The sequence below is a fragment of the Opisthocomus hoazin genome, chromosome 11 (genome assembly GCF_030867145.1).
Source record: "Opisthocomus hoazin isolate bOpiHoa1 chromosome 11, bOpiHoa1.hap1, whole genome shotgun sequence".
Taxonomy (NCBI): domain Eukaryota; kingdom Metazoa; phylum Chordata; class Aves; order Opisthocomiformes; family Opisthocomidae; genus Opisthocomus; species Opisthocomus hoazin.
Window position 1 is genome coordinate 2536290 of NC_134424.1, and position 19106 is coordinate 2555395.

At 46.3% G+C, this 19106-nt stretch overlaps 1 protein-coding gene across 1 annotated transcript in view; it reads left to right on the forward strand.

Annotated features, from left to right (window-relative positions):
* The window catches only part of LOC142362677 (uncharacterized), a 220464-nt gene extending 203343 nt beyond the window's left edge, over positions 1-17121 (forward strand). The window contains exons 8-11 of the mRNA XM_075432444.1: positions 13985-14337; positions 15022-15091; positions 16184-16507; positions 17037-17121. Coding sequence (XP_075288559.1) covers positions 13985-14106 — 122 coding nt within the window. The 3' untranslated portion in view covers positions 14107-14337; positions 15022-15091; positions 16184-16507; positions 17037-17121. The remainder of the gene's footprint in view (positions 1-13984; positions 14338-15021; positions 15092-16183; positions 16508-17036) is intronic.
* Positions 17122-19106: the final 1985 nt, after the last annotated feature.

Genomic DNA, 19106 nt, shown 5'->3' on the forward strand with positions numbered 1-19106 from the left:
ACTTTTGGATTTTTGTGGTTCCAATTTTAACGCGTCGTTTTACAACTTCACGTTGTGTGTGCCAAAAGCAATGAAGTCAATGACAGGTAGCCTGTGGATTCCGTCTGGAAGTCAAAATGAAAGGAGCCATTCGTATTTTTTTATCTCAAGCGTTCTCCAAATTATTGTTATTTTAGAACCCAGTTATTTGTCAGAATTTTATAAATTTGCTGTCTTTATTCTGGACACCGATCTCGTCATTTAGAGTGGGGCCACTGATGTGACAATTTTCTGGTGATTTCTTTTGGAAACTGAAAAGTTTAGAAAAGTTACCGTGTCCAGAGGAACAGTGTTGTAAAAAATCTCTTGCAGCTTGTCCAGCCCCTTTCTGGAGGCGCCCGGGAGAAGCCTTCCCCGCTGCCCGCACCCCGTGCCAGCTCGGGCAGTGCCAGCTCCGCTCCGCACACCACAGCCGAGCAGTTTGTCAGGATTTCGTAAGTTTTATGAAAAAAAGGGTGAAACGGAGTTAACAAAATGTGCTATCAATTAAAGCAAGCAATCAATAGCGGGGAAAAAAAAAGAGAAAATAGGTGGAAATGCTTTAATTGACTTGTTCTGCTTGCCAGTTGCATTAGTGTTCTGTGCAGTCATGCACGGTACAAAATTAATGTGCAAATGTCACTTTGACCTGAAAATAATGCCCTGGAAATGAAATGTTTCCCGGCCAGGAAATATTCTGTGCGCCAGCATTTAAGTTTTTGAGGGAAGGTTCACAAAACACTTTTCTGAATACCAAAAAAAATCCTCAAAACTTTTGGTACTTTTTGTTTTTTATGAGTCTGACTGAGTTGCTATCTTTGTATCCTGGAATTAAATCAGTGCAAATGATTATTTTGCTTTTCTTAATAACGGCAAATAATTCCAATTAGTTCAGACGATCGTAATTCACCCTGCGCCACGCAGAAGCCTCCTGACGCTGCAGGATGCGTTACACGCCAGAGCTTTCAGCCCGGTATTGACTGATTCTTTGCAGCGGACCTTAAAAATCCATTAAGGAAGGAGGTAGAAGATGAGAATTAATTCAAAATCCTTTGTTGGGATGTGTAGCTGAAGAAAGCCTTTTCAAAACCATTAATCATAACTCAAAATAGACTGCTAACTTTGAAATAAACTTTACAGTAAACTGGAGGACAAATCCAAGCGAGGTATTTAAACTCCCTGTCCCTCTCCCCACTGCTTGCTAAGACTTTTCTCAAGTGTTTTACTGAGTGTACTTTCAATATTTTTCAATTGTTTACATTGTTCTGATGAAAATATGTTGACATGCAGCCATCTGGGCCAAAAATGAAGATGATGATTGCTATTTAATAGATATGTCACCAGTTTGGAGGAATCTGCAAAGCAAAACCAATAAAGCTTGCCATCTCCTCCCAGGTAACACCATTAATCAGGCAGAACTTCATTTAGAGCAGAAAAAAACCCTCCTTCTGAAATCCTTGCCTGTTATTAATTATTAAAATTAATTTTGTATCGAATAGTTGTACACCCACTGCTCCCAAGAACATCTCAATCTTAGAAATGAAGTTACGAAAAATTTGAATGTAGACTGAAACACGGTGGGAATGGTGCCTGAAGAGCTAGGCGGTACTGAATAGAAACAGAGGAACCTTGGCTGAAGGAAGAGCTGCAGATTTATTCGAATTGAGCTCTGCTTACATACTTTGTATTTACTAAATTACGTAAAGCGACCTGCCTGCTGCCTGAGCCCTCCGAAAGCCCCGTCTGCTGTCGGTCTGTCCTGACGTCGCGGGCGCTATGGCAGCGTTGTGCGGTCGAGGCGCGAGGGAGCTGTACTGAAACACCACGGTTCCCGTTGAGTTTGGGCTTCGTGGCATCCCTGCTCCTCCTTTCTCTGTCATTTAGTGGCTGAGAGTTTGCCAATGCTTAAAACACAGAGTTTTGGTAAAAAAAAAAAAAAACGGCAAGATTCCCTTTGACTCCTAATGGCCTGTCCTGCTTAGGCTGGGCTTGGCTTTGCCACCGCGGTTTTTATTCAAGGTTTATCCCAAGGACATTTTGGGAAAAGGGAGGTCCAGCACTGGTGGCAGAGTTGCAGCATCTCTGAAATGAAGTGGTTAAATGTGGTTATTTGGCTGAATTTCTCGTTCCCCTACTTTGAGAGTGTGATCAGCCCTGGAGAACAGGCCAGCCAGGAAGATCGCCCTGGGGCACAGGAATGTTCCTCCTAAAATTGGAAATTCTCTCCCAGTGAGGAAAATCAGGAAATGCGTTTGCTAAAACCTGAAGGTGAACTTGAAAAAGCATCAAAAATATTTTCGTCGTTCCCCAAAGGCCCCATATACAGTAGTAAATTGCTGAAGTAATTGAAATGAAACTGGTGAGCTGTGTAATAAAGATTAATCCTTCCCCGCTCCGAGAACACGCAGTACCTGAGACAACTGCTCTCGTTTGAGACGTGTAGCATTGAAGCACCACAGTTAATTTCCAGGTGGTTACTAAATTCATTAATGCTTTATGTCAGTTTGAGAATAAATTTGCATGTTGATTATGTATATTAAAAAAACGCGAAGAAGTTTGAAGCGCAGCCGGACAACGTGGGCTGGTCTGGGGGTTGCTGCTGAGGCCTTTGCTGATAAATGGTGTGTTCTTATAAAAAGGTATTATGAAAGTTTTAATAATGTCTTAATGCGTGTTTGGAAGCCATTATTAAGATGTGCCATTGGCGAGTTAAGAGAAGTTGCTCTGAAGAATTTTAGAGCAAATGTGGTGTTGGAAAGAGGAGAATGGATTTCTTGTCCCGTTATACCGATGCTCGTTGCCATCTCATTACCCTGGAGCAACCTGACGGGTTGTCCTGGCCTCGCCGTGGGCAAGGACAACCCGGAACAGCTCCAAACGCGCTGCGAAGCTGCGGCAGTCAGCGCCGCACGCTGAGGCAAACAGGACAGCTCAGAAATGCGAGGGGCAGAAATGCAGTGTTTGTCTAGTACCGAGACACCCTCGTAGCTTCCGACCCTGCAGATGTCCCCAAATATGCGTCTAAATCACAGGAAAGTGTCAGATGAACACGCATGCACGCCCATATCCCAGCGCGTCTCTGGTATCGCCAGTCAAAACTCGGGTGTGTTTGGCCAGAAATATTTGTGCTGATCAGACTGAAGAAAGGGACCTGCTTTAATACTTTGGGTCAAGCTTGCTCAGGCTGTGCTCGGTGTTGTGGACCTTACCCAAGGGCTGCTGTTGATTGCAGGAGCGGTTGGATCAGGACATGCGCTGGATGCAGGTTAGCGTGACCAACAGAGCCCCTAAAATTTGCTGTACTTTGGTTGATAGGAGTCCACAGTTTCAATTTCCCAACCAAGCGTTTCACATTGATCATTAGACACACATATATATAAATAATAGTAAATAATTTGAAATGTCATTCTGTGAAATGTCTCAAAAGCTAAACTTTCTCTTAGTGATTCCTTTTCTGTCTTTTTTTGTTTGGTTGTTTTTTAGGGTTTTGTGGTTTGTTTTTTTTAAGTTCTTGCTTTGGAAAACATACGTGACAAGCTTTAAAAGACAGCATATAGCGCCAGTTATAACACGGCATCAATAGTACCTGTAGAGTAAAAATGGTAGGACTGTTAAGCCAGACATTGTTATTTCTTTAGGGATTTGCTTTCCTTAATTTGCATAGAACTCTCTTTGGTTAAAAATTGCCAGTCACAGAAATACCTGTAGCAGTCATCGTTTCAGCTAATGAGAATGTGTTTTATGCAAAGGTATCTTTTTAGTTATTCCAAGTGCACTCTTTATTTTATTGATTGGTTGTATCTTAGAGTATTCAATTAGAAAACTGAATATTCTGTGTTATAGCTGTTGGTAATTTAGCTGCTGTGCTATGTTCCTGTTGGTGCAGGTCTAGTTAGGGAATCAAGATGTGTGGGTTTTTCTATCTGGAACAATTCTGTGCAGCTGGACTAAGCTCTGCTCCAGAGAAGCTCAAGTTTCAAATCTTAGAGGTCTCGTAACCAGAGGACAACATTGCTGTGCAACAGGCAGAGCTGAGTGCAGAGATTTTTTACAGTGTTTGGGTGTGCTCTAACCTTTTCCTAGCAATTTTTGTCAATAGCATTCATTTATAACAACAATTAAATGGACAAAAATGAATAAATGTAAGGGATGCTCTGTGAGAAGTCAACCAGAACTAAGCAGAACACCCTGAAATTCAGGAGGTCTTACTCTGCTCGTTTCCTAGCCCACTGTTCTTTTCTAATTCTCTTAGTAAATAGATGAGAAATTAAATAGTTATATCAAAGGTCACCTTTACTCACAGTTGTCTTTTAGCCTCCAAACTAACTGCCTGAAGTCAAAACTCGTCTGCACTGCTTGTCTTTGGGTATGACACTGCGCACCTCAAGCAGTGAGAAATCGCACCGGCTTTTTTTAGCCACACTGAAAAAAATCGTGGGCACTTTCCACATGATTGATGTTGCATTATCGCTGATGTGTGCCAAGGTAAAGTCCAAATATATTGCTGAGTGGCAGGAACAGACCCAAAAAACGTCCCCATCTGTCCTTCCCGCCGCCCTGCTGAGCGCGGTGGGAGCTTGCAGCCGCCTCTAGGCAGGGCCGTCGTTGACGCGCTGAGGTCAGGAAGCGATGGCTCCAACGCCACTGAAATTCTTGAGGGAAGTGAGCGAGGAGGTGATTTGTAGAGCATAATTAATTTGACGAATGCCACCTTTCTTTCTTTTCTTGCCGATTGTCTTTCAATAAATGGCTGGTTTCTCCTACGCGGTTGACATCTGCAACTTCTGCTGCCCAGCAGGTTCTCTGGGAGTGGGAGCCGTAGCTGCACGCACCGTACCAGCCACGTGGGCCAGCGCGGGGACCAGCCCTGAGTCTGTGCTGCTCTTCAGAACATTTATTTTACTGCTAGTATTAGAGATTTTTATGTAGTGTTTGGCCGGCCAAAGGCCAGACGGCGATAACTGTTTCAGCCTTGCAGCAAATGCCCCCTTCATCAGCCAGGGCAGGTCACCGCGTCCTGCCGCCCGGTGGCACGTGGCCCCGTTCCTCTCCAAGAAGGGCGGAACATCTCCGTTTCAGAGGACTGCTCGTTTTACCGAGGCGGGGGAGCGTGTGCTGCGGGCATTCCCTTCCCACCCACGGGTCTCCCTCCCGGCGCGCCGCGCCGTGTCCTGCCAGCCAGGAGAGCTGCTGCAGGAACGCGGCGCCGGGGGTGGTTACACAAGAGCTGCATTGCAGCACGCTGCACCAGCTCAGCCGGGAGCGGCTGCCAGCAGCACCTCGTGTCGCAGCACTCCGGGCTCCCAACAGTCCGTTTCCAGGAGCAGGAGCTCTCCGGAAAGGTGTTGCCCGATATAACCATTTGCAACAGGTTGTTAACACCCATGGGGGTTTTTGTGTTGTTTGGTTGGGTTTTTTTTAACTTGGCTATAAATACCCTGATGAATTTTTAATGCAAATGCAGAATTCTGATTTAAAGCAGCAGGGACTGGATTTGTTCTCCAAGTTTTGTGAATCCTCTGATGGGTTTCTTAGCACACCCACCACTAACGATTTTTTAAAATTCTTTTTATGGTGCATGTGGTCTGTTTTTCTGGCTGGTAATGAGTATTGACTACTTCCTTCACTTTTTTGTTTATTAGCTTCCAGTCATAAAATTTGTCCAGACAGTAGCTGATGGCGCGACCTTTACAAGCACATCCCGGTAGTCTGCCCGTTGTCCTGGAAAACTGTCTCCTGTGAAGCTCTGTAGCTGTTATTTAAACTGAGCTTTTTATAGACTTGGAAAGTAATCTGCATTTCCCAATACCGACTGCATTGAGAAAACGCCTTGCTGAGAGCACGGCGCCTTTGGTTTCGGAGCGCGGGGACCTGCTTCCTCGCGCCTGGCGAAGCCAAGCAAGTGGCTGTGGTCCGTGTTCCCGGCAGCGCTCAGCAGGTCAGCCCCTTCCTGGGCAGCCGGCTGGTGAGTCTACTTCCAGGGCTGGGTGTCGTTCTCCCGTCAGCCTGAACACCTTCTAACCCAGATTGCTCCTCGCTGACGGCTGACTGCCTTACGAGCTGCTCTCCTGACTCGTAAAACCAGTGAGCACCTTGTTCAGGGAACCCAGAGCTCTGGCGTTCGGTGTTTTTCCCTTAAAAGCTGTTTTTTTTCCAAAGGCTAAAACTGAAGTTTATGGGGTTATCGTGCTTGATGATTAAAAAAAAATACTCTCCTTTTTTAGTGTAACTGTTCCCACTAAAATCTAAAATTTGTTACAAAAGAGGGAAAAAAAAAAGTGGAATTGAGCAGAGCAGCTTGACTGTCGACATTCCGAGGCATGCCAGCTGAAAGCCTTGTTCAGACCGATTCTCTGGGTAATCCTCCAAGTGCAGTCGCACCGGTGTTTCTTCAATGTCCAGAAATACAAACAGGGGAACAAAGTGCAATAAAAACCTGTGGCGGGTTTTAATCCCTCAGCTCCACCTTTCTTTGGAGAAATACGGGAAACACAAATGAAAATGTTTAGAACGATGTTGGCAAAGTATAATAATCACGAGATACACAGAGAGCCAAAAGAAATAATTTGCATGATTTTCTGTCAAGTTTTGAAGGTTATTGTGACAAATTTGAAGTGTTCTTTGGACACTTGCGTTGACTGGTAGGAGATTTTGTACTGTAATGCAGATGGCACTCTGAATATATGATGTTATTTCATATTGCTGCTCTGACAGCTGAAGTAAAATAGTGAAGTCGGAAAAAAAAATGTGATGAATACTTTTAGGGCCAAATTTCCACTTAGTTGAGCTTGGATCGTTGCTTCGATGGTTTCATTATCCCGCACACGGGGCGAGAGGTTCATCATTTCCCTGCTTTTCCACCAATCATTAAACAATTAAGAGATGAAAGTAGCGTTTGGTCATTAAACAATTAAGAGATGAAAACAGCATTCAGCGTTACGTGATGGTGAACTGGGGACACCGGCGAAGGAGAATCGCTGGGTTTGAGGCGTGGGTTGTTGATGCCGCGTTTGCTGGGCTGCGTTCTCACTGGCTTGGGTGTCTCTCTCCGAGTCAGACACACGAACCAGAACACCCCAGCTTGGAGAAGGTGCTTAGTGGCAAAGGTGCCCCTGCCCACCCACCTCCCGTTTTCAGAATGAGAAACTTCTATAGTTTGGTCTGCGAAGTATTTCTGAACCTAAATTATGCTTTCCCCCCCCCGAGCCCCTCATGGCCCCTCAGCAGAAGTTTCCTTTGTTTTTCCATAATGCTCTGTCTGTGCCTCAAGTGAAAGAGAAGATAACAGGTTCCTCTGCCCACGGTGAAGATGTTCTGCTGGAGGCTTATTACAAACCTTCTGAGCAGAGCTTTCTTCTCCCGTTACTGCTTCCCTGGTTACAAAGCTTTGCTCTGAATTAGTTAAACCTCTGAGTCAGAGGAATAATGAGTGGTTCTCAGTAGCATTAAAAGCCAGCGAGTACCCAGGGCAGCTCGCTTTACACTAAAGCGCTGGATGTGTCTTTTCCAAGATGGTCTATCACTTCCCAGGCTGTTGTCTTCAAAATGGAAGGGATTTTCGCTCGGAAGTGCTCGCACCTCGTAAGTCTGTAATTGCCTCCTGCATTAAAGCGGTGCTTCAGCGGCCCGGCTGTTGTAGTCCAACCGCTTTTCACACATGGTTGTCTTGAAAGGGCAGCAGAGCTTCAGCTCTTTGACACCATCGGACCGGCAATCCTCGTCTTGCCATCTGAAGGGACTCCAGCTGAGATTATTGCGTTCATGTTCTCTGGCCAGCACTGGACTCGTTTCAAAATCCCTCTGTGATGTTTTATAGCTCACAGGCAAAAGGCAGTGCTTGCTGGAAGGGTGACGTCTTCTTATTTGCTCTTAGAAGGAGGTTATTCGAGTAATTTGCACAAAATCCCCCAAACGACGGCGTGGGTATTTATGCCAGTCTTTGTCAACTGGAAGCTAAGGACGGCTTAATTTTTATGTTTAATATATAATGAGGTATGGATCTAATGGCAAGAGTTGCTCCCTGGGTGCTGTCCCCCAAAGTTTTTATTTCTTTACAGACAACAATCAGGTACAAAACATTTCACATATGCTAAAACCCCAGATTGTCTCCAGGAAGGTAATGGGCTTGAGATTAAGGACATAGAGATTTAACAAAAAACACTGCAGTAAAATCAACTTAGATTTTTTGTGTTGCTTCTGGAAAAGTAAGCACAGATGATATTTAAATGATCTTTAAAATAGGATTACTTCTATAAAAAAATTAAAAAGCAGGAAAAAAATGAGCTGCCTTGCCTCTGAAGGCTCTGTCAGCCAAGGTCCCTAGAGCTGTGCTAGCCAACGGGTGCTGAAGGCTTACGGTTAACTTCAGCTGTTTATAATGGAGAAATTATGACCAGACCCTTGCTGAATAAACCCTGAGCGTTAGGATTGGGATATTTTGTGGGCTGGCGGAAGGTTTTTCTTCAGGGTGCGCAAAGCCCGTCGCAGCAGCTCTCCTCAGGGCATCGCACCACGTCCCTCCTCTCTTCGGCGTCGACAGAGCGGCTCCGACACGTCGCTGGAGCTGGCTCTGCCCCACCAACACACCACGGTAACCCCAGAGGCCATCCTTGCCTCTCTGAGGCTGAATTTCAGATTTTCCTGGAATGCAGCGTGTGCCCGCGTTGTCCACTCCTATGGGCTGTGCCTTAATAAGCCTGAAAAATTTGGAACCAAGTGTGTGGTTCTTTATTTCTTTGCTTTTAATAAAAAGTCTGCAGCGCTGCTTGGGAAGGTCAAGTCTGTTTGACACTGCCAGGTTGCTGGTATTCTTGGAACAACCATCTGTTCAGAGCACAGTGAAAAATTAGTTTGTGACTGCCCAAAGTCACTTTAGCTCATGAGTAAAATAAAAAAAAAAAACCAGAAACTACATCAGTATTTTATCACTAATGACAAAGAAATTACCATTTGGAAAAATTAGTGTTTATATCCATGACTTGATGAGCAATGGCTTATTAGTGATCTGATTTAGGTATTACTGGCCTAAAGGAAGACATGGAAATTAATCTCCTGGGACTGTTGCTGTGTGGCTAAATAGATCTTGGTCAACAGATGAGCAGTGAGGAGCTGCGCAAGGGCACGCGGGAGGGAGGTCAGGGACTCGCCGAGGCGAACCGCGCTGACTGGCAGAACTTGAAATAAGAAAACAGATAACCTGTATACTCCACTCCTATCCAAGGCAGAAACCAGTTTATAGATTATTTTCCCTTTCTTCCTGCTACATTAATACATTATAAGAAATTGTGAAAACTTTGGCAGACAGAGTCTTTTTTCCATTTCTTTGTACCTTTCTTGTTTTGTCGCAGCGATTTCATTATTTCCTCTTCTCTCTGCTTTTCAAGCCTATCCTTCTTTATGATTTTTCATGTTCTTACCAGCTGCTGCGTTTTCGTCTCTGTTACTCCTCTTCTCCCCTTAAGGCATGATCCAAAAATATGATCCAATGCCTTCTGCGCATTTTATAGTTTGCTGGTTGGCCCCCAAATGTGCCATGTTTTCATCGTTAAGTTTTACAAGCCAAATACAGACCAGCTTCTCTGCTTTGCTAGTCTGAGGCTGTATTGCTGCTTAAATCAGTGACAATACTTTCCCTTGAATATGGTGTTGATTAGTGTGCGTGTTCTCCGGGTGCCCCGTGGCTCACCCGGTGCCGCAGTGCTCGTCGGCAAATCGCCGGTGTTTCCGTACGGAGGGCTGCGCTGCGGCCGAGCGAAGGGCTGGCGGAGGGGGAAGTTCTTATGGGTTCACGTGAAATGGGAGTCCATTGCAGTAACGTGAAAATCAGAAGCTTTGGTAAGATACTGCGCGTGGCAGGCTGCTGGAAATGACCGAAATTACAAACAGGCTATCTGGTGTGAAGAGTTATAGTAAAAGTTGCATCTCTGAGTTCAATCAATTTAATAAGAGATAGCGTGTCCAGCTTCTTAAAATTTAATTTGATCGTTTAGGAAGGAAATAATTAAAACATCTTGTGGCATCTGTCACTTTTTATTTCATAGAAAGTCTGTATAAAAATGTACCACTTGTACAGCAGCAAGAGTTTATACTGGCCTGCAAATTTCATTTGTCTGTCTTGACACAGCATCCACTAGTCCAAAGTAAATGGGAATGGAATGGTTGACTTTTTTTTTTTTTTAATAAAGGGTAAGCTTGACCTTGAGTGTACATAACGTGAAAGCTGGTGGGAAGTTTGGAGAAGTTGCAGCTCTGTGGGGAAAGAGGATGTTTCTAGGACTTACTAGCAAATTGATGCTACATGTCTCTGGGAGATAAAGAGATAAACCAAGAGTTTCTGGGTCCTTTCCTTCTGCCAAGTAGCGTGTTAGTGCACTGACAGAGTCACTGTGTGTGTGAATAGTACTGAATAATACCACTGTGCTCGTGGTTTCTGTGCCGTGGTCAGTAATTAATGTCTTCTCTTAGTCATCACTCACTTGAGGGCAGGTAGAGAAATCCAACCCACCAGCTGTTCTGCAGTCACCTCAGCCCTGAATCCTGGTGATGAAAAGGTGAGCACTGGGGAGGTCATCCCCCCTCAGCAGACTCCCATTGCTGCTCTGCACTGGCTTTCCTAGCACGGTTTTGCTTTGGGGGTAAGCAGGAGAGGAAATGCATCGTTTTGTCGCTTACTTTCCTGGGAATCCAAAGCTGGAGCACCTTTTATTTGGCATAAATCTTCTCGTGGCTCTTCCCAGGTCTCTGTCTCCTATTGTTACCAGAAAATGTTCAAAAGCGCTTCATCTGCAGGCCATAACAATAGGTTTCAGAGAGTGTTTTGAAGATTTGATTTGCCTCTGGGATGGTTTTAATCAAACTATTTTTTTATATCACTTTTTGGACACTTTGCAGTCCTCAGTAACTGCTTTGAATCGGGTCCACAAGTATGTCTAACATGCCCAAAATAGATTCATCTCGAGCCTCTATTACAATTACCACTTTGGAGTTCTGCATCACTGCCCACTTAAGTGGTTTACAGGCAATTACAGACTAAGTCTTCCAGAGCCTCTTGGAGGGAGCATTTCCTACCACGCTTTACAGAGAGAAACGGAGCATCGGGGAGGTTCAGATCCTGCTCTGCAACGTGCTGGACCCCAGCAGCCACCTCCATGGAGTGCGGAAGGGAGGTTGCTCCGCTGGTAACCCGCCTTCGGCAGACTTGCCCAAGGTAACGTGGCAGCAGAGGCAGAAAAGGAGAACCCAGATTTCCTGCGTTAGGTCCTGCCCTCGAGTGCAGGTTATAGTCAGGTTGAGGCACTGCTGCTAACAAGCTTGCTTCTGTTCTTGAATGATGCTGGTGAGGGTTAGAAGCCCTTAAGTCAGGTAGATGGAAAAGCAGATAGATAGATGCTCAAGTCATTGCTCATGGAAAACCGGTGTCTGATGAGAAAGATTAACTACGTGGTTGGCAAGCTGCTTGCATAAGTCACAGCTAATCCCTTTCGCATGGCTGCTTAGAACTGAGCAGATCCGCTGTGAGCAACGGAACCTGGTGCCGTTATATCTGTGCTCTTTCCTCTGTTATTACCTTGAGGAACTGAGAATTCAAACAGGAAATGAAGAATTACCTGAGGATTGTGTTCAATAAAGCAGCTGGGAGTCTCCCAGCCATCAGAAATAGATGTGAGGGTCTTTATGTTACATGTTTTCATAACCGTTTTTTTGGACTTTAGTTATTTGGTTTAGATAAATGGAAATTCCTTCTGTGAACAGTTGCAGCCTCCCGTCGCGTTAGGAATCCATCAGGCCACGATCGTCGCGGGTTTGATGCGAGTGTCGGGTCTGCACTGGTTATTCTGGCAGGAGGCAGGGCGTGCAGCGGTGTGGCCGTGCCCTGTCCCCGCGATGCCGTGTGTGCCGTGGCACCGGGGGCTGAGCCGCAGAGCCAGGCTTTGGGCTCCCTAAGCTGGGCTTTGGATGAGGAGAGCGCTGGCCTTGTAGGTGAGGTAGTGAGCTCGGTGTAGCTGGAGAAGCAAAACCAGGCAGAGGAGCCTGTGGACGTAGATGGAGTGGAAATGGGAGTGTGTGCAGTAAATAGCACAGCGTTAGTCCTCGTTACGGGTGGAGAGCTGGACATACATGTGGCTGCTGTACAAAAATTGGTCAGTATTCACTGAAATGCGATTGAACAGTGATTTTTTTAAAAAATTGATTTTTTTAGTCTGAGAAGAGTAAACTGACACACGGCGTTGCCATCTCTGCTCTCAAGCCTTAACGTCCAAAGGCAGGCAGAACGTCGGGAGGACCCCAAAACCTCGGTGCCTCCCGCGGGGGAGGGGTTTCGGTGGCGATTTGCTGGGCTGTGCCGAGCCATGCCCGCCACGCGGGGTCCTGCAGCGAGGACCAAGGACAAGAACTGACTTTACCAACAGTGATATTCAAACTGTGATGTTTCGTAGTCGTGCAGAGGTCCAGCGTTATTCTGCCTTTTCTGCTCAGACAATTACAATATGCAGCACTGTAAGGCTGAATAATCCAAGTACTGTTGAAAAGACATCTTATTTTTCCTCCAAGGTTGCGTAATTAATTTCTTTCAAATTTTTTATACTGTTTAATGCATGTTATTTCAAACTACTGTCAAGGGGAACGTGAGGAGGGAAGAATGAGCCACCTACATACTGCTTCTAATACAATCGTATCTCCCTTGAAAAACAGAGACTAAAAATAGGTGTTAGCCCATATGCTTGGCAGAGAGCATTTAGAATAGTCAGGCATATTGCTAGTCTAGTTACCCTTGTCGGGCCATTTTCTAAACCAGACAGTTCTGTGAGTTAAATAAAAGGCAAATACAGGATATTTGAAGCTCCTCTTTCAAAGCAGCAAACGCACCCTCTGTGCGTGGTTACCTCCTATCCATAGAGCACTTGTGCCATATTCCCGTGAAAAGAAGAATGAACAGATCTGGTAATCGTATGAATTTGGTTTGTGTGAAGGTTATGAGACGTCTCCGTGAGGAAATCTGACAAAACTGGAGAATTGTACAGTGTTTTGCATGTAGAAGAAAGCCTCCAGGTGGAATCACATGGACAGGTTTTCATGCCCCTTTATTATCATGATTAAACTGAAAGGCTAAATATTTGTTGCTGCTAATGCTTTAGATACTCTTCGGGTTCGGAGGCGTCTTACAGACACCAGACTGTCGTAAAACCGGTATCCTCTGAAGTGCTCACGGTGCGAGCAGCGACGAAAGGCAAAGGGAGGATTCTGTCGATTTTAAAGCTGAAAACCACGGCTGCCGTAGCTGCAAGAATGGGACGGGGGCAGCCGGAGTCGGTGGCCGCGGGGTTTTGTGCGCGGAAACCCACCGCCCTGACACGCCACTGTGCGTCGAGGTGCAACATCAGGCTGTCAGAATTTACTCTAATTAGGAAGATTCTCGGGCGGGGGGCACCCGTATGGAGCTTTCAGGAAAGTCAGTGTGCACGAGTTACTCGGCTGCTGGTTGCACACAGTTCATGCACCCAACGGGCGCGGGGCTGCTGCTTCCAGCTTGGCTCGCCGTGGCATTGCCACAATGCGGAGTGAATATTTTATGGATGAAGTTTGTCTTTTTCTCACATTTAGATATGCCATTTCAAAAAAATCTTTGCTGAATTATTTATCAAAATAAGCCTTTTTCTTTCGTTCTTTTCTGAGGAGGCCATAGGAGAAGTTTCTGCTGCCTAATTGGAGGTTCCCAGAATCAGCTTTCTCCTGTGAACACACACCAATTTAAAGCATCTGGTTTGTGAATATTTGCTGTAACTTGAGTGAGTTACTTCTCAAAAACTTTCCGTGAATGTTTCTCCCAGGAAAGTTCTCTTTTCAGTATCTGTGGAAAACACACAAAGGACAAGGACATAGTTGAAGTCTCTTAATTTGCAAATGCATTTAAATATTCATGTTGCCTATGTTAATATTCACCCATTTTCTACTCCTGTGAATGCAGCGTGCCTGTTTGGAGGTGGAATACATCTGTGGCGATTTGGTTTGTCACCAGAAACAGTAACGTTGGGAAAAACTAGCGCGAGATGTGGCCAGCAGAAATGCTGCTGCATGGCTGACGCCTGATCTGAACCCACCAGTCCCGGCGGCTGGCCGTCTCCGCCAGCTCTGCGGCACCGAGAATGACCAGTGCGGTCAGACACGCGCGGCGAGTCAGTGTCGGAACGGCCGCCGCGGCCGCCGCAGGAGGAGAGCCGGGGCTGGACAGGATGCGTGTGCAAACGTCCCTCCTTCGCCGAATCACTGCTCATCACACACGGCAGGCTCGTGTCCCGAGGTGTCCAAAGGCAGCCGAGGGTGAGAGCACTTCAGACCCCGTCAGAAAGAAATTAATTTTCCGTTTTAAACCAGTGCTGCTGAAAATCGTTCCCTCTCTTCCCTGCTCGGTGTGCAGCTTCCAGCACTTCGTTCAGCTGGTGCCTGTCGACAGCGCTTCAGATTGTCTTGTGGGGAAACTTCCTCCTACCTGTTATCTGCACTTTTTTTTCCCTATCCTGATAAATGATGTTGCCAGCAACGATTCCTTCTTTTCATGGCTGGTAAACAACTATTTCTTACCTGACAGCTTCTTGGGAATATAATTGCAAAAAACCATGATAACATTTCTAAAACAGCATGATGGAATAAAGGCAGAAGAGAGGTTTCTATCTCCCACCTGGCAGCTGCAAACAGAGGAGGTTCCTACCCTGGTTATGTCCGGCGCGTGCGATTTTTCTTGGAGGACCTGGTGACTCGGCCACGGGCGCTGCCTTCGCGAGGTCGCTGTGCTGGCGCGTGGAGGAAGGTCCCCGCCGTGCTCCTCAGCCGTGCGGGCTGTCCCCTCCAGCAGAGCGGTGGGGGGACGATGTCTGCCCGCCTGACCTGCATGCCGTCTGCTTAGGGCTGAGCTGGCTTGGAGGCTAATTTGTTTGAAAATAACGAGAATTGCGTTGGTCAAACAATCTGAGTGTTTGTAATCTCTATTAAATACCTTCCTCGCAGGTGCTGTTGCTCTGCAAGATCTTCATCCACCGTTCAGCAAAGCCAACGGCAGGAAGGGACCCCACTGCACGTAAGTTCAAACCCAAGTGGGAATACCCGCAGCAAAGGCGATTTTGCTCAAACCAGCAGAAACTTTTAAAATAAACTCAGTTTATTCCAACTCTTCTGTTTTTGTGGGAGAGGAGGGAGGATACAGTGAGCTTGTTTTTACTGGTAGATATGTCATATACACCCTCCAAAATAGCCTGTTTTCAGCAGCAGATAATTCAGCAGCTGTTTCAAAGTACAATCTCAAAATCTCAATCCCTTGTTTTATTTCTTACTCAGTTATGCCAATAATCCCTTAATCTACTGCTATACTTGCTTATTCAGGTATTCATTGAACTGTACTGGGAAATACCTCGTGGAAAAGAGACGTTATCACCAGTTGTTGTATTACTCAGTAGAACTGCAGGGTAGTACCTGTATACAGGGAGATGGAGAAGGAGAAATTGTCAAGCTTATTGAAACTCACCGTGAAACACCCAAAAAGATCCGGTTTCCCAAACCAGGCGAGCGCCTCTGCCCCGGCACCTGCCTCGCTGGAGGAGTCACCGGCCCCGCTGACGGCTGGGCACCGCGGCCCGCGGATCGGCGCGAGGTGACGGCGACCGGAGCCTGTGCCTCTTCCTGCGTCGGGCGGCACGGGAGAGGAGACGCACGGTGCTGTAGCTCCGTGTGAGTAATGCAGACATCCAAAGGCTTGCTGGCTTTCACGGCGGACGCTTAGCGGGGAGGAGGAGGAGGGCAGCTGCCCAGCCCGGCGCTGAGCTGGCTTCTGACGAATCAGCGCGTGCAGCTCGGACACCATCCCGACCTCCAGGATTTCAGGGAGAGCAAGGAGTCCTGGCAAGAGGTCTCCGTAGGACTTTCAGATTGTGTTTATTCTCCCTCTCTCTTATTTCCATTACCCAACTGTTTATGCCATTCAAAAATTGAATTCAGCACAGCTATAGACCAGATACTGTATTTTCTTTGCTATGTAGCCCATAACTAACACAGCCACAATTCCTTCATTATAGGATGAAAGCACATCTGGGAAACGTGGTGTCAGTGGTGTGAAGAGGAGTGTGGCACGCCACACTATTGCTGAGCATTAATGCTTCCATTTCTTTTCAAATAGTTTGCAGAGCAGCCGACACCTGGCATGTAGAGTGTGCACCATTAAATCAAACTGAACCAATGGCTGAGAGAGTTTTTGGAGTTCCTGTACCATTCAAACCCTCTACGGTCACCGTGAGGCAAACGAAGGAACGTATGCTGTTAGAATGCTTCTTACAGGAGGCAGTTCCCTCGCCCACGCGCTGTTTGCATGGAGCTGGCTCTGGTAAATGTAAGATGCACGCTCTCTGCGTAGCAGTGAAGCGTAGCCTTAATTCTCACTGAAATATAGAAGACGACAGGGATTACAAGTCCTTCCCGAGGAGCCGGAACAGAACCCGTTAAGGTATTGCAAGTCGTGCAGTTCAATGGCCCTCGAAGTATAATTTGATTGTAATTCAGGAGGTTACTAAAAGGAAATCCATACTAGGCTGTAAGATAAGCAAAAGCGAGCGGTGTATTTACTACGAGTGGTTAAATGTGAGGTGTGTGAGTCCTTTATCTCTTTTGTCTGCAGTTTGTCACCACTGAAGGCAAGTAAAAGGGAAATAAGATCTAATTCACGAGAGAAGATTGGATTAAGCTTTCCCAGAGGTCTTATGGGAGTTATTTCCATTTCACTCTCTTCTGGATTAGCCCAGCTCCTTCAGGCTATTTCCAAATCTGTAAAGGAGAGGTCTTGGCGCATGAGAGGGAGGGGAGGATGGCCAGCGAGTTCTTTCTTCATGGAGGAATTTGCATTTGACTTCTCTGAAGGGATTAGGAGACCTGCGAGGTCCTACCTGAGTGCAGGACTTCTCTTATTGAGGAGCTTTCTTTTGCAGATTCCTTTTTGCTGTGCAAGCTTATTGCTTTGTGATGGGTGTCTCTTACAGGGGTTCATTATAACCGTTACTTATTAGAAGAAACCTGGGTGCTCCCATATCTTGCTGTGGTTATGCTCACTGCCCTTGTCTGCAGCTCCGGTTACTTCAGCTCAGTTCGTGCATGCGAAACAGCTAATGAAATGTTGGAGCAGCTTGAGGTGGGTGACTGGTTGTGCTGTGATGCTGAGGGTCTTTTATGTTCTCTCGTTGTTACTGCGTACAACCTTGGAATAAGCTCTTTCTAAAATGCACCTAAATGAAAGGTGGATGCCAGGAGTGTAACACAGAGCCACGCTCCCTTGGCTGCAGATCCGTGTGAGGATGCTGAACATGCTGAAAGCGCGGGCTGTGAAAGCTCAGGCAGCGGCAGCGGGACAGACAGCGCCGACACCTGCCGTGTACCTGCAGGGGCCTGACACCGCTGAGTAAAAATTACTCAGACAGAGAGATAATGCAGAGCACCATGTGTTGCCGTTTCCAGTTAACTTAGCTTTCGTTGTATGGATCCTTAGCTTTTCCCTGAACTTTCCTTGTAGGAATCGAGAGGAACAAGGCAGGCAGTCTCCCTCTGCAGATCCCGCCCGGCTCGCTGTGTGACTCGGGAACAGCCCCACGTTTTCTGCAGTTTGTTTCTGCGTGAGAAGGGATTCTGCCGCAGGGTGCGTGTGGTCCGGCTCCGGCGCAGGGAGAAGATGCCGCTGCTCCTGGTAACGGTGAGATCCAGCCTGTGTCAGTGCCTCCTTTCCACCTGCACGGTGTCAGTTCTAGTAGGAATGATGCAGCCTGGCTGCAAGGTGCTGCTCCATCACAAGTAGTAGTTCAGGCAGGGTGGGTTATCCAAGTGAAGGCTGGTTACACAGAGATGATTCTGGGCTTCATAAGTATTGACTGTCCAGATATTCCATTTTTTTCTTAACCTTTCTCAAATATATCATAATTTGCTTTACATGCGAGCGAAAAAGAGGATGCACTTACGGAATATTATGTTTTCCTGTTCCAGTGATACCTGAATTTAGAAGAAGCGATTGCAAATGGACACTCCTCACTTTCCAGCTAAGACTGTGCTGTTCGCAAATGGAACAGGAGAAAACCTCTGCGTCTCGGAGGCTCTGACAGGTACCTGCGAGGAAGTTTATAACAGCCCTTGGAGCCGAAATGCAGGGCAGCTTTCCCTGCTTGGTGATTTTGAGGAGGCGGACAGTGACTCTTGCCCACTAATGGACAGTGCTGATCAGCACAGCATCTTCCCATTCGTGTCGGACCTTTGATTTTCAGGGGCATGGTGGTTCTTTTTCTAAGACTTTCCTTCTTTCTCTCTGGGTACTGTTGGATCAGCTGCATCTTCTTTGAGCTTTTGGGCACTATGAGACATCTCCTAGATGTTGAATCTTGTCATTTTTGATAAAGCTCTGTGAACTGCAGAGCTCAGCTGAAACTGCAGCTCAGCATCCGAAGTGCCAGTTTAATCTATTTCTAGCATTGGAAAAAAAGGGGGGGAAAGCGAAAAAACTGGCAGCTTTATACCAGTAATAACGATGGGAACGAATTGGCTTTCAGAAAATAATTTCATCCCTGGAGTACTGGAGATGGCTTTTGAGTGTCATGTTTAACAGAGCCTAAGGTAGGGAAAGTGTCCTGTTGTCGTGGCTTGTACTAAAAAAAGCTAACCCTTTTTCGTCTAAAAGTCCATTAATGTGCAGTTTTATTTTACCATTTTCTAGACTGAAACTGCAAGTGGAACAGCCTTCGCTTGGAAATCTTGGGGGTTGTTTTTACCTTAGCATCGTCGGATCACTTCTTGTCTACGTGCCCTTCATACTGTTTTACCTGAGCTTGTGATCTGGAGGGATCTGAGCATTAATCACGGCGACGCAGAGGCCAGTGGCAGTTCTTTTTAAGAGATGATCGATTGCTCAACAGGAGAGCTAGGGGAAGCTATTTAAGACAAAAATGGGTGCTGGATACCTATTTGCCATTGGAAAGCCAGCGAAATTAGGTCTCTGAGTCTTAGGCTTTGTAATTTCCCTCTGGTTTCACCAGGGTAAGAGGACAAATTTCACTACTGTTTTCATATTTCCA